Below are 16,129 nucleotides of genomic sequence, written 5' to 3'. Positions count from 1 at the left end.
CATGTCTACTAGCAGGGTTTGAGCCCAGACCTATTAAGATATCCAGGATCCATTTTCCTAATGTTTTAGATGTGATTTTTTTAGTCTCACATTCTCTGTTGTTTCTCTAATTTAAGAGCACAGGATTTGAAGAAAGATTGCCTGGATGTAAAAACCTACTACTCCTAATTCCTAGCTACACATCCTTAAACAAATAATATAAACTATCTGACCCTCAGTTTTCCCAACTGAAAAATGAATACAATAATTTTGTTTATCTCATAGGTATTGTTTTAGTCATCTTTTTAGTGTTGTGACTGAAAGATCTGAGCAGAACAATTTCAGGGGAGGAAGTTTATTTGGGTGCTCACAGTTTCAGAGGTCTCAGTCCATCGAGAGCAGGCTCCATTTCTTGGGGCTCAAGGTGAGGCTGAACATTATGGTGGAAGAGTATGGCATAGGAAAGTGGCTAACAAAAATGAACAGGAAGTAGAGAGAGAAACTCCACTCCCCAGATACAATTATATATTCCAAGGCTACACCCACAATGCCTACCTCCTCCAGTCACATCCCATCTGCCTCCAGTTAATCCCCATCAGGGATTAATTCACTGATTAGTTTAAGGTTCTCACAACCTAATAATTTCCCCTCTGAACCCTCTCTCATTGTCTCACATGTGAGCTTTTGGGGAACACCACATCTAAACCATAACAGGTGTATTATGACTATTAGAATAAATAATTCATTTAAAGAACTGAGCACTATTCCTGGAATATGGTAAACTCTTAAAATGATAGCCATTATTGCTGTAATTAATATGGGTACCTGCTTCCCATCAAGTTCTCTGACTTTATCTTTAATAGTCTAAGCAAATCTTATTATTTAATTGTCAGAACCTGTGAGTTACTTATTCCCATTTACGTGAAAATAACCTGAGAATTAGGGCAATCAAGGAACTTAGCCATAGTAATTCATCTAAAAAATGGCAGTTATGAATTTAGAAATAACCCCACACGACATCAGAGCCCAGTACATAACAGTCCACACCTTAGTCATTTGGGGCAATGTTTTATTTCCACTTATTAATTAAAGATGCTTAGAGTCAGAGCCCTGGAAGAGAATGTCCTCCTATATAACATATCTACCAGCAGGGTTTGAGCCCAGGCCTATTAAGATATCCAGGACCCATTTTCCTAATGTCTTAGATGCCCCATAATTTTGCTTATTTCTCCCAATGGGGAAAATCGATGTTTTAAAACTGGAGGGTTTTTGTTTTGTTTTGTTTCGTTTTATTGCACTGGGAATTGAATCCAGGGGCACTCGTCCACTGAGCTAAACCTCCATACCTTTTTATTTTCATTTATGTATTTTTTTTATGTTGAGACAGGATCTTGATGAGTTGCTTAAGGCCCTACTAAGTTGCTGAGGCTGGCCCTGAACTTGCAATCCTTCTACCTCAGCCTCCTGAGTTGCTGGGATTACAGTTTGTTCCACTGCACCCTGCTATAAATGGAATTCTACCTGAAATATACTTGGAAAATATTTTAAAACCTGACTAAACAAAGCATAACAGTTTCTTAGGTCACAAAATAGAATACTTTACTCACAACATTTTGTACCTTGAATAACTTGTGATCAGAGAATACTCATAGTAAACTACAACGTTAGATAATCTTTCTTGAGGGGTAGGGTTTACCATTTACTAAGGACTTTCAAATAGAAAGGCAGGGTAACCAAAATAATGACAATGGCTGCCAAGGTTCTCCTATGTTCCAGGCACTGTGCTAATTGCTATACATACATAATCTTATGAAATATTTACTATCTTATAAGGACTATTATAAGGAAGCTCTATAAGGTAGGTACTACTATTCATTGTCCTCATGTTTTAGACAAAAACCATGGGGCTCAGAAAACTAAGCTATTTTTTCTAGAAAACAAAGCTTACTATTATATAGCACAGAAGAATCTGGAACCTGAAATCATGAGCTCTATAATTCTCTTATATGAGCTCTTAACTACTGTGGTAGAAAAGTGAACCTGCCTTTGAATCTGGCCAGCACTATGACTGGCATAGAGCAGGCATTCAAGTAATAGTGACTGTTATAATCTCTATATATTATCAAAAACAAAATAAAATCAGGTTGGAGGAAGAGGTAAAATAACTTATCAATACATCAGTTAATCCAATAGGCATATGCTGTATTATTCAATATCTGAAATGAGAAGCAAGGAGCAAGGTTTTGTCCTAAGTGTGCTATGTCATTAATGTAGACCAAATACATTTGTGTCTTTCCACAATGTCAGAAATTATTTGAATGACAATAAATTCATAGGCTGTACCACTTTCATCAGTGGCAGTTCACTAAATATTTGTGGGTCACTTCGTAGTCACAAGCTGTACAATCACAGGTTCTTGTATCCCAATCTAATATCTGTAACATTCAAGTCACACATCACACTTAACATGTGTGTGTGTGCGCACACACGCTATAGAAGTCTAAGAAAGGGTTAATGCAGCCACAGGGGTTAAGAAGGCTAAACTGAGAGAGAAGGCAGGAAACATATATGAATGCAAAGAGTCACTGTAGGTGGTCAGATAAGATTATTATTCAATCAAAGAACTTGTTCAGGGCACAGAGTTACAGGTGTCAAAGCACAGGAACTTATTCTAGGTCAAAGTCCAGAGGGAGAGCAGCAGTTTGGAGTATCAACTTGTGATATCAGCTTTGATTGGAGCTTGCATGATCATCACAGGCAGGAGAAATTGCACTCAGCTAAAGGCTGAGAACAGAGATTTGGAGGTTAATCACTGGCGATTTTCTTGGTCAAGGTTCCTGAAGAATGACCATGTTGCTACCACGTCCACTCTCAGGTTGCTCCTCCTTTCATGGATTTTAAGTGAAGAGGTTGCATCATTTGGTGGGCTTGGGCTTGTGTGTTCAATAACCTTATGTACCTTGTTTTTCTGACATGAGTTTAATATGCTCATGCTTCCATGTGCTTCTGATTGATTTGATAAATTCACAAGTGGTCATTCTTTTTTTAATATGTTTTTTTAGTTGTTGATGGACCTTTATTTTATTTATATGTGGTGCTGAGAATTGAACCCAGTGCCTCACACATGCTAGGCAAGCAGTCTACCACTGAGGCATAACCCCAGCCCACAAGTGGTCATTCTTATTAGCATGATTCATTTATCAGTTTATGCCTTATGGTGGTGCCAGGCAGATGATTTTTTACTTGTTTGTACAAGTAAAAAAGAGTCATTCCACCTCAGCACTCAAACTCAAAATGGAGTAGCTTATGGCAAACTACTGCTTTACAAAATTGAGTAACAAGGTTTAGTCACAGCCTGAAAACTGCTGTTTTATACATCATGGAGTAATTCAGAACAGAATGCAGCCTATTTTCCACAGATTTAGATTTAGATACAGGTGAATCCACAATGTAAAGCCTGGCTGTCTCACCAGAACTAGTTTTATGTTAAAATGTCTCTTCAATTGGGGTGCAGCTACTGTTTTAAAGCACTACCATACAGGACTCTCTTTGTGTTCAAACAATGAATACTGTAACTATGCCTCCCTGTAAAATGTAAATTCTCCCTGTAAAAGAAGCAGAGAAAGTCACTAATTTCTAGCAGTGAAGATAGTTTATGTTCTGGCAGGATACCAGGTACTGAATCTACCACCTAGTAGGAAGGTCTCCAAAAGCAGACAGGCAGAGTAGATGACAACTTAAACACCATACTGAGGGCAAAATCTGCCACCAATTTCTCGGAATGAGGAGTGAGATAAGTATTTTGACCATTAATTCACATCTTTCTGGCCTTTACATCTTTCTGGCCTTTAAGTTGTCTAGCTAACTTGATTACACTGTTCATATCTTCTTGATTATCTTTGTAAAAGTATTAGAACTAATCTTTCTTTAAATCCAGAAATCTCTCAGCTGCTTTCTCTCTCCCTCTCCCTCTCCCTTTCTCTCCTTCTCCCTCTCCCTCCCTCCATCTCTCTTTCATTCTTTCACACACACACACACACACACACACACACAATATCTCCATTAGCCCACAAACCACAGGCATACTTCTAAGCAAGCCAGAAAATAAACCTTTGCTTAGATTTGTTTTGTTGAGTTTAAGTTACTATTCCTCTTCTCATCCCACCTGCCTGCCAACAATTTAATTCATTTCAGAACAGGATTTAAAAGTGCCAGAAAGAGAAAAGAAACAGGAGTCACCAAATCTGGCTCCTTTCTAAAGTTCTCAGTCCTTGTTAAAATACAGATTTCAGGGCTAGGGTTGTGGCTCAGTGGTAGAGCGCTTGCCTAGAATGTGTGAGGCACTGGGTTCGATTCTCAGCACCACATAAAAATAAATAAAATAAAGGTCTATCAAAAACTAAAAATACTTTTTAAAAAATACTGCTTTCCATATAACCAGAGATATGAAACATTGTGCTCTATATGTGTAATATGAATTATAATGCATTCTGTTGTCATAACAAATCAAAATTAAAACAAAACAAAAAATATAGATTTAAAAGCCCTAACTCCAGAGATTCTAGAACATTAGTCTTCCCCAGGTCCTGGGAATCTTCTTTTAATAAAACATGTCAGATTTTTCTGATGCCACCCTTTGAAAACCAGCATATGGAAATCACTGGACACATTGTTTTATAAGTACTTTACTCAAAATACCATATACAATTCACATAATGTATAATGCACAAATCTTTGATGACTTTTTACATATGTGTTCACTCATGTGACTGTCACTCAGATCACATATGGAATATTTCTATCACTCAAACTCAGAAAGTTTCCTGTGCTCCTTCCCTTATCCCCCAAACTAGTTACTATTCATACTTACAGCACTATTGATTGAATTTTCCTGTTATTGAACTTCATATAACAGTATCACTCTTTGGTTTTTGGTTTCTTTCACTTAACATAAAGTCTTTGGGATTCACCCATGGTCTTGTGCATTTAGTAGCAACTACAGTATTTTTTACTACACATAAAAGCATTAAATGTTGAAGCTTGAGGGGAGTTTAAAAACTATATATCAGGGATTAGAACTCAGGCTCAAATATCTGAAAGAAGCCAGACAGAAAACCAAAAGAGTAAAGCAGTAATGAGTGGTAGGATTCTTGAAAGCAAGGGTGTGCTCCCCTGCTAAAGGAAATTCCCTGAATGTATTTAGTTCCTGCTGGTCATTGCCATGTAGGAATGTGGCACTAGTATATCCAGATCTCTCAATTTTTCAAGAGAAATTGAAAATATGGATTATTTTTGTAGAATCTTCTCACTCTTAATCAAATTTGAAATAAGTACAAACTGATCAAAATATCTGCAGGCCACATCAAGCCTGTGGGTAGCCATGGGTAAGTTCTGACTAGTCTAGTATCCCCATTTCCAGAATAGGAAATAAGGCTCAGAAGAGAAGGGACTTATCCATGGTCACAATGAAAGTTAGGGGCAGAGTTGAAGACAGTCTCCCTGAGATGAAGTCTTTGCTTTTTACCAACTATAGAACCCCCTTGGCACATGATTTAGCCTTTCTGGACCTCAGTTTTCTCATCTGTGAAATGGAGGGGGAAATGCCTACCATATTCTGTTCTTGTAAGAATTTAATGAGTTAATGTATGTAAAAAACTTAGTATAGTATCCAGTGCTTAGTATGTACTATAGAAGTGTTGTTTTGTTGTTGTTTTCATGGTATGGGAATAATATTATTTATCATTTCTGAGAAGTTAGTTTCTCTAGGATGTGTTATCAAAATATGATATCAGAACATTTCTAAATTATCAGACTTGATGAAGCAGAGCATTTAAATGAGTTACCAATGCTAGTTCTTCATTTAATCAAAATATGTTCAAGTGATTTTTCAGCTCGAGAATAAAAGGCATAGCTGCCAACAGAAGAAAAATGTGCAAATCTGTTAATTTGTGAAAAATTAGGTTTCCCTTTTTTCTTTGAAAGTTGGAAGTTAGCTCAAAACAGAACAGTAGAGTTTTGATTAGACTTTAAGATGATTGGGCTGGGGCTGTGGCTTGCACATGTGAGGCACTGGGTTCAATCCTCAGCACCACATATAATAAATAAAGGTATTATGTCCATCTACAACTAAAAAATAAAAATTTAAAAAAAAATTAAAAATAACTTTAAGATGAGTTGTACAGTTTGTCAGAGATGTAGGTATTTTACCTGGTAATGTAAGAACTATGGGGAATTTTAAAAGTACAAACCTAACATCAGTTTCTCTTGTATAGGGCTTTAGAATTTTCGAAAACTCTTTTACAAATATGTGAATCCTAGATAGTTAGAAGAAACTGAGGAAATCATCCAACACCCTTCATTTTTAGATGAGGAAACACACCCAGAGAAATTGCTACGAAATCATACAGCTTCTCTAACTGGTCAGAGGATATTGAGACAGGAAATAATTAGATCATGAGAACTATAATCAATAGTCAATGTGGCTGCATTTGCAAATTAGCACAGGATAGAGAAAGAGGTAGTTGTGAACTAGGGAAATCATGTAGAACTACTTGGAAGAGCAGCTTCTCAGATGAGTTAGAAAGACAGATCAGATTACTAAAGGTCGAAAGCCAGATAGGAGGTATAGCCACAAGAACAAAGATATTATAGATGTGCTGTGTGGGTAGCACAATGTAGAGACTAACAAGTCTAGGCAGGTATAAATGTGAAGGGAATGAACATTGCCAGAGAGGGAGGATGGTACTGCCTACTGGAGGGTTTTGAAATGAAAACTAAAAGTCCCCTCTGTCCCCACTACCCACAGTCACAATGAAATGATTAACAATATATTTTTGAAATTTGCCAGAAATGCCTTCCATAGAGTTCTTTTTAAATTAAAAATCTTTATTTTTCAAACTATGTTACCTTTTCAGTCACCCTAATGCAGCACAGTGACTACATTGTACCATACCTAAGTTACACAGATGCTGAAAGCAAAAAATTCCCCCATAAGTACCACATGGTCTGTTTAAAGGCAACTGAAAAAAAAATCTCTATACTCTCTTAAAAATTACAAAAACCAAAATGCCTTTTCAGTCCTTGACAAATAATTCATCAGTGTAATCTTTCCCATTTGCACATGTTGGTAGAATCTGCTCTGCTGGCATGCATGAAGAAAATACAAATGTTCCAGGAATCTGATGTGATTCCTTGTTAATGATATTTTCTGCTCCAGTCTTTCAGCCAAGAAATAATCAGAGAATAAGTAGGGGCCTATCTTTCTGTCGGGGGTATACACAAAAACAGAAACTCAGTTTTAGATAATCCAGCTGTGCTAGAAAAATCAAATACAGTAGTGACAAAGAACAAAATAATGACAGAAATGGAATGGAAGGAAATGGGAAAATGGAATTTGTTTATGCAAATATGCTGCTAGAGGAAGTGATTGAGATGAAATAACTAAACCAAGAGGCCCATGTTAGGGTTAGCAGGGAGGAAATCAGAGTCAGAATTACAGGGTGTTAAGAAAGCCTGCATTAGAAAGCTCTTGAGATATTAAGAAGGAAGATCAGTTGATAGAGCAGATTAAAAACCTCTCAGGTATTCTTGAGGGAATGATAATGAATACCAGGAGGTTAGTAAATTAACAAGATATATAAGGCAGTTAGGAATTGTCAGTATCACATATTTCTTGACCAATGATATTTAAAATATTTGCACATTTACTGTCATGTCTCTGCCAAATTCAACTTTGTCTGAAGAGCTCTGTATCACATTATGTCTATGAACACATACTCTTCCTTCACATACCCTAGGCTTCATCCAAGCTGAATTATTGCTTCTTCATTCACAGGCTGCAGTTCCCAACCACTATGTCTTTGTTTTTGCTGTTTCCTCTGATGAGAATGTACTTTTCTAATTTTACCCCATATTGGGATGATCAAATCTTACCCTTCTTCCAAGGTCCAACTCAAAAGCCCGTTCAAAAGCCACCACTTCTACTGAGCCTTCCCAGATTCTCCCCCTACTCCTCTCCACCACCATATGCAGAAGCTCACTCACTCTTTCCACCTTGAGAGGGTTTATCTGTCACTGTCTCAGATGACATTTAGCAGCAGTGGTATCTACATATTTATACTAATGTACGAATTTTGCCTTCTCCACTCGCCTGTAAATTCTTTAAGAAAGAGCTCCAAATGAATTCAGCTTTGTATTCCTCATCCAGCACACAAACACCAAACACACATCACACACACACATATGCATGCAGCAACTGCAACACAATACCTTTAACTGCTTGCATACTCAATAACTACTGTAGAAAGAGTGAGAAGGAAGGAATGTGAGTTTACTTTATGGAAAGACAAATGTATTGGAGCAATCAGTTGGGTTTATATAAAAAGTTGAGAGAGAGGAATTTTGTTTGGCTAATTTTTATCATTTGCTGCAACTTGGTAATTATCTATTTTTAGGTACTAACGTTATTTCTAATCTTCACAGCAACTCAGTAAATACCTATTATTATCTTCTACTTTCCAGATGAGGAAAATGAGTCCCAGAGAATTTTAGTAACTTGGCCAAGATCACACAGCTAGTAAAAAGCAGAGCTGGGAGTTGAACCTAGACCTGCCCTACTTCAAAGCCTGTGTTCTTTCTATGAGCACATTTTTAACAAGCACTTTTAAAAATTATTATCTCATTTGTACACAGCACAACTGCAGGGTTGGATTCTGTCCCTCCTGCTGCATCATCCAACTCTATACTCCCACCTTCCCCCTTAGTCACCCCATAACCTAAGTCCTTTAGAGGGAAGCCTTAGTATCTAAAAGATAAGCACCTTTTACATTATTTTTTAAATGATGAACCATAAATTTAAATTTTACCTTTGATCAAAATGTACATATGCCAAGTTTTGAGCTTCTTTCTAAACTTTCTGATATTATCTTTCCTTCTCCCATCCCCTTTTGTTCCCCTCCCTCCCTCTTCCCTGCTTTTCTCCCTCTATCCCTCTTCCTCCATTTCCTTCTCTTCCTCCCTCTCCACCAACTTCTCTCTCATCCCTGCCTTCTTGGTACCATCAGCTCAGACTTATTTTGCTTTCTGGGTCAACCAATATTGGCAAAGCCCAGAGAGTAGGGGTCCAGGAAATAGAGAAGGCCAGATCCCTACAATATGTGCCTCCCCAGGAGTGGGATTATAACAGAGGATTCCTATACTCCTGTTAGGCTTCGATGATGGTTGCCTTGGCTCTTAACTAAGGCACCCTGGTTAGCACATCACTAAGGTTCAATGAAACCACAACATTTAACTCATAAAGCAAATATGCTAACACAAGATTCCTTATTAGGAAACCAAAAACATGCTGTGACCTAAAGGATGCCAAAATGATCTCTCTGTCCCCAGGATATCTCTCTTAACAGAAGGGTCTTGAAGGAGTTGCAGTCTGTCAGAATACCCTATGAAAAAAACAAACACCCTCAAGAAATTTCCTTTTAAACCCCTGTAAGATAGTATACTTCAGTAGGGATTTACATTTCCAAAGTGACAGCTATTCAAGAGGAAAGACCTCCTAAGTATAGGAAAAGAAATAAAGTAAGAAGATGACAAATGTCATAAAGGGATAGGAAAGAGTGACAAATTTTGACTTCTTCAGAGTTGTCCTGGGATAGACTCTGTTTCCATTTAATTACCAGGTGCTCTGGATCCTAGTCATATGCATGAATAGATCTTCTTCAGCTTTCCAAAATCCATAGGAATTAGGAATTCCCAGTACCCCAGTGCTGTGTTATGGTGTGTTGTTGATAATGAAGTTTCAATCTGTCCTAAGCACATGATGGGTTAAATTTAAGAAAGTGCTGCAAACTCTAACGCAATCATAGGAATAACATGTTGAACAAAACAGACACCAGGGTGGGACTGCCCCCAAGGGGTAGCTGGGCATTGTGCCAGAGACCCATGGGGTAACGTGTCCTGTTGATTATATTCCAGGGTAAGAAGAAGGAAAGCTAGGAGCCTGAATTGCTTAAAAATGCATCACAGTCAGTTTTGGGGGATGAAGACCCCTGCAGAAACCTAAAAATGTTCAGATTGTACATTTACTAGCAAAATAAAATTATGTTTCTTAGTGGAATGTACGAAGTAGAATTTCAACTCATTCAGCCTTTCCCTTCTCTTTCTTCCTAAGCTAACAATCAACATATGTATCTTATTAACATAACTGAGCATGAACATTTCTTATTATTGTGCAGCCTTTTCATATCTGTTAACTGAACATAATTGTCTTTTTTTCCCTGAAATATTCATTTGCCCAGTTAACAAAACTTTATTTACTTAAAATGTTTTCTTAACCATTCTAAGGGCTCCATAAATTCCATCGTGTTGTGAGTGTAAGAAGTAGGATTAAAGTGTGGGGGAAACATGAAGAGAGTTTGGATGTGATTACTTTCCTATTCTTACTTGACTAATTCAGGATATTAAAACCACTTTAGGCATCTTGACAAAAGTCAGTATAGCTCTTTCTTTCCACTCAAAAGAGAATAATTCTCGATGTTTAGGCAGTTTGGAACTTGTACCAAAAGACACTGAATTTGGTCTTTGCTGTTTAGTGGAGGGGAGTGGGGGAAGAAAGTTCACTGTGTTTACCCACTGAATAAATATGCCTGTAGGCAAGGCAGTGTTCAGTGCTTTAGTCAAAGGACTTTTTAAACATCTATCTTGGCCGTTCCACAATCCCCATGTTAATCATCTCATCTTCCTGCTAAGGTACCTCCAGTTCTGATTCTAGAGAATTTTTTTGGTAAACTAAATCATCCATAATCCAGCCAGGAAGAAAAGATAAAAGCTCCTGAGGGGTAAAAAAAAAATCAATGCTTTAAAATCCATGTGCTATAGATTTATTCATATGAGAGCCCTTGCTCAACTCCTACACAATTCGAGAAAGTTCACCAATCCAGTTTTCTGATTCACTGATGATAAGAAAGAATAAATTATAATGAATTTATTGCTACTACAGCTTATTATTACTGTCACTATTATTAAACATTGTTGGGTGTCACTAGCTGCCAAATATTTTTCTAAGCCTTTTACATACATCATTTCACTGCCTCTTTGTGACAACTCTGAAAAGTTAAATACAATTAAAAGCTCCATTTCACAGCTTCATAAACTGAGGTGTAGACTCTAAATTTTAGAGCAGCTAAGTAATTTACCCAGTTTGTATATACTTGGCTTATAGGTAGTGATGTAAAGGGCTATTTGATAGCAAAAGGTTAGCAAAATATAAAGGAATAAGAAAATAAAAGAAGTTGGAAAACATAGCAATTTGTAAGTTTGTATTTGGAGACAGACTGCTTCATATTTCTCAGTAGCTTTCAGAGGGTAACACAGTGTTACAAGAGTGAAACTGGTGGGTTTCTGTAAGTATGACTCCAAACAATTAAAATAGATCAAATTATGTTCAAATCATCTACTTAATAGTGGATAAGGACAGGTAACATATGCTTTAGATACCTCTCTGATTTCTTCATAAAGTAAACAATAGTGTTTTGGCTTCTCAAATGGGAGGAAGGCTTCAGATATCTGAAAAATTAGCATCAACAGAGCACATCATTCCCTGATGATGGTGGTATTTTTTTAATATTTATTTTTTAAGTATAGATGGACACAATACCATGCCTTTATTTTTATGTGGTGCTGAGGATTGAACCCAGGTCCTGCCCGTGCTAGGCGAGCGCTCTACCACTGAACCACAATCCCAGCCCTGATGGTGGTATTTTTATGTATGGTACACCTCTAGAAAAGAAAACATTAAAAGGGAGGGAGAGAATAAACTCAAACTGAAAAAGATCTTGACTTTTCAAGACCTCCACATTCAGGTTCAGCTAGCCCAGATTGTGAGTTTGTTATGTTTTGGGTTTATTCCATTTCCAGAGTTTATCTCATTATGCTGACTAATGTGGAATTGACCATTTTTAAAGGAGACTTGAGATCATGTCTAAGTTGATATGTGATTTGAAGTGGCCAAATACAACCACCAACCCCACTCCTTACTGAGATGAAAATAACTGCCCCTGAGCCTTGCCTAAAATGGCCACATGGCTCAAGCCCAGGGTATAATTGTGATCTGGCATGAGAAAAGAAAGTGAAATACTAAGCAGGGTCACTTTGCAAGAGGCCAGTCCTTATCAGTCTACCTGGGTGCTGCCTGGAGCTCCAGAGTGGCTCAAGAAAGTCTGAGAACCCTGGGCCAGGATATTCAGAAAGTGCCAGGGGATATAAAAGACTGCCCCAACCAAGTACCCATCAAAAAAGTGGCCTCCCTCATATTCTTACCCTATTAAACTAGCCTAGGTCTGTCCATGGTAAAGATTCCAAAAAAAATTACAAGAAGGGATCCTAAGACCGAGTAGGTGGGCAGGGGAAGGGGCTGAAGGGCTGCAGGCTGCTCTCTAAGTGGAAATTAAACAAATGGCCCCGTGTGGATAAAGTAAGCGTAGGTTACATGAGACAGACATAAAAAAATCAAGTCTCAAACCGCTGTGGTCATTCAGAAATGTTTGCAACTTTTCACAAGGGCAGTGGTATTACTCCCAATTTCCTGGCCAAATATTTATTAAGGTAACCAAGGACAGAGTACACGAGGCTGCTTCACATCAGCACAGCATCCTACTTTCCTTGCGGCTCTGAACTGTGAGGTACTGTCAAAAAAACTCTTCCACACTCGAAATAGCTACGTTACAGAGGAGAGTTGGAACGTGTTCTGGGAGTGGGTGTGTTTGTTTGAGTTCAGTGTGTGCAGAAAAGGCAAGCCTCCACAGCCATTCACACACTTCCCTCCTCAGCGATGGGTACGCAGACAGCCGAGCTCCTGCACTAAGTCTCTGAATGGTAATGTACATTTATAAAGATTATTTTCTTAACTATTTTGAGGCATTTTATAAATAATATGCATGTGTCTGCTGAGCGCATATGTGTGTATATATATATATATATATATGCATATATACATGTATATATATTTAGTCAACTTTTGCTTGTTTTCTCCTGGGGTTGGTCATGTGTGGTTACTTATGTGGTATGATTTCTGAGGTGTCAGAAAGAGCTGTCCCCTACCTCCTACCCTAGTCACCCAAAAATATCTTTTGGGTTGGCCCACCACAGAGCCTAAAATCCCCTTATTGCTCAAATATTTGATTTAGTCACTGAAAGCAGCTGTTAAAATCCAAGTGTTGCATTGGGGTATTAGGCAGACATTTGAAATTAAAGACCATGTAAAACAAAACAATATGGAGAAATTGCTTCTGATATAATGTTAAGAATGCAAAAATGACGTGCAAAGTCTGGGTCAGGTGCTATTCTTAAAATGTAATGGGGCCAGAGCCAGTATCTATGCACCAGTTCATGAATATGAGCTTGTGATAAGAGAAACCCAGCACTGTTGGACAGATTTTGTTCTGATTTATGTTGAATGAGTGCTTTCCACAGTTTCTGATCCTCAGCTCCCACTCTCTTCACAGTGTATCTGACACCTCCCCTTGCTGAGCTCCAGAGGCTCCCAGTGACCTCTTGGTAATCAGCCTTGACGGGTCCCAAATCCCCACCCCTTGGAAAACTCACGGAGCCTGACATCTGCCTGTGAGCGGCTTTCAGAAAAGACCTTACAAGCACCCACCCAATCTCTCTTGGTAGCAAATTGCCAAACCAAGCCCATTTCCTCAAAAGATGGTAGAGGACTTAGCTGCCTCCTATATTGCTCTGAAATTGGAGAACGAAATTCTGCAGGCCCAAGTGCAGCGTCTGATGGAAGAAAATGCTGCCCTCCAGGCCCAGATCCCAGAGCTCCAGAGAGCCTGTGCAGCCAAAGGGGATGAACCCCTCCAAAAGCCCTCCGAGGCCCAGGAGCCACAGAAGTCCCCAGAGCCCCAGGCTCTCCCAGCAACCTGGGGATTCCAAGAGTCCCCAGAGATCCAGGAGCCCCAGGAGTCCCCAGAGGCACGGGCTCCCCAAGCAACCTGGGGGTTCCAAGAGCCCCCAGAGATCAAGGAGCCCCAGGAGTCCCCAGAGACCTCAGCTCCCCCAGCAACCTACGGGTTCCAAGAGCCCTCAGAGATCAAGGAGCCCCAGGAGCCCACAGAGGCCTTGGCTCCCCCAGCAACCTGGGAGTGCCGAGAGCCCCCAGAGACCAAGGAGTCCCAGGAGTCCCCAGAGATCAAGGAACTCCAGAAGTCCCCAGAGCCCTTGGATACCCCAGCAGTCTGGGAACTCCAAGAGCCCTCAGGGAATGAGGAGCCCCAGGGACCCACAGAGCCCCAGGAGCTCACTACCTGGAAGCCCACAGCATTCCAGGAGCCCCAGGAGGCCCAGAAGCCCTGGGAGCCCTCAGGCACCCAGGATACCTCAGCGTCCCAGGAGCCCCAGAATTCAGAACCCCCATATGCCCCAAGTGCTGAGGAATCCCAGGAGGCACCACAATGCCAGAAGACCTCAGCACACCTGGAGCTCCTTGAGCTTCCAGCTCCCCAGGAGCCTCTGGAGCCTCGGGTGCCCCAGGAGCCCCTGGATCCTTCAGATACCCAGGAGTTCCTAGGACTCCCAGCACCACCCCAGGAGTCCCTGGAAGGCTTAATAGTGGTGGATACATCAGCCACCTCAGAGTTCCCTCAGGCCTCCAGTGGGTTAGAGGTTGCTGCTTTCCCCCTAGAATATCCTTTAGCCTTCAATGGGGATGCCCAGAAGCTTCCTGAGTTCCTGATCCAACTGAGTAGTTACATGAGAATCAGAGGGCACCTGTATCCCACGGAAGCAGCCCTGGTGAGCTTTATTGGCAATCGCTTCTCAGGTGAGGCAGGAAGGTGGTTTCAGCCCTTGCTGGATATACAAAGCCCCCTGCTGGAGCAATTTGAAAGTTTCTTACAAGTGCTCCTGGATACTTTCGACAATCCAGAAAACCTGGAAGATGCCAACTACCACACCCGTCAGCTGTGCCAAGGGGAGGGATCTCTCCACCAGTATGCAACCCATTTCCACCTTATTGCTCAAGATTTGAACTGGGATGAAAGCACTCTCTGCATCCAATTTCAAGAAGGGCTTGCCAGTTCTATCCTGAATGAGCTGTGTCTCACAAGTTCAGTCACCAGCCTATCTAATCTGATCACTCAATGTATCAGTCTGGAAGAGAAGCTGAGTGGTGAGGCTGATCCCAACCCACCAGGGGCAAGCCCTTCCAAAGACAGAGATAGGCTTGAGAGTCCACCAGCTGAAAATCAGCCTGCGCAAGCTGTGGGTAATCGTCCACACCTCAGTGAAGCTGAACGGGCCCGCCGCCGTGAAAGCCACTTGTGCCTCTACTGTGGCCATCCTGGTCATTTCGCCAGAGATTGCCCTGTCAAGCCACAACGTGCTCAGCAGGCGGGAAACATCGAGGCCCGGCGGTAAGGGGGACCCCGGGCGGGCCAATCTACAAATATGCGTCCCCCTGTCTTCCAATATCCATGTCCCGTACCCTATGGCTGACTGTTGAAATCCGACTGGGAAGACGACAGTTCTTTGAGCAAGCAATGGTGGATTCAGGCTCCTACAGAAACAGCATTGACCATTCCGTGGTTCTTCGAGAGAAGCTGCCCATCCGCAATAACATCTTTCCTCTGATGCTCGAAACTGTTGATGGACGTCCGTTGATTAATGGACCCATAACCAAGGAAACACCACCTGTTGAAGTCAAAATTGGAAACCATGTTGAAGAGCTCCAGTTTGACATTATTCATGCTCCGAGGTACCCTCTGATTCTTGGAATCCACTGGCTGGAAACGCACGACCCAAACATCGAGTGGAGTACTCGCACTGTGTCCTTTCCATCACGTTATTGTCACTACAATTGCTTCAGGCACAGATGGAATAGAAGACGTCGTGATGAAATAATTGCTGGGTAGATCCTGGGTCCTAGTGACTTCTGGAAACCTGTCTTCTGTTACCTCAGCTGTCATCAGCATTTGCTGCTCTGAATCTTCCATTGAACCTCTGGCTATGAACTAAGGCTACCTGTACAACGACCCTGCCTCTTGGATCATGGATTGAACCTGACGACTTTGAGCTGCTTTTTTTTTTTTTTTTCATTTACCTTGCATGAATTCCCTCCCCCCCCCCAACCCCTACATTATGTGGGGCTATTTCA

General features: G+C 40.5%; 1 protein-coding gene across 3 annotated transcripts in view; it reads left to right on the top strand.

Annotated features, from left to right (window-relative positions):
* Window positions 1-15,393, top strand: part of Rtl3 (retrotransposon Gag like 3) — a 37,867-nt gene extending 22,474 nt beyond the window's left edge. For 2 of the 3 annotated variants that reach the window (XM_058572406.1, XM_046421794.2), the window contains one exon: window positions 13,476-15,393. In XM_058572406.1, coding sequence (XP_058428389.1) covers window positions 13,681-15,393 — 1,713 coding nt within the window. In that variant the 5' untranslated portion in view covers window positions 13,476-13,680. Of the gene's footprint in view, window positions 1-11,440; window positions 12,847-13,475 lie in introns of those variants that run through there. The other variant, XM_046421786.2, reaches the window with a different exon arrangement.
* Window positions 15,394-16,129: the final 736 nt, after the last annotated feature.

The sequence above is a fragment of the Marmota monax genome, unplaced genomic scaffold (assembly GCF_021218885.2).
Source record: "Marmota monax isolate L192 unplaced genomic scaffold, Marmota_monax_Labrador192_F-V1.1 WCK01_AAM20220418_F8-fsc00258, whole genome shotgun sequence".
Classification (NCBI taxonomy): domain Eukaryota; kingdom Metazoa; phylum Chordata; class Mammalia; order Rodentia; family Sciuridae; genus Marmota; species Marmota monax.
This window is presented reverse-complemented; position numbering and strand designations above follow the sequence as displayed.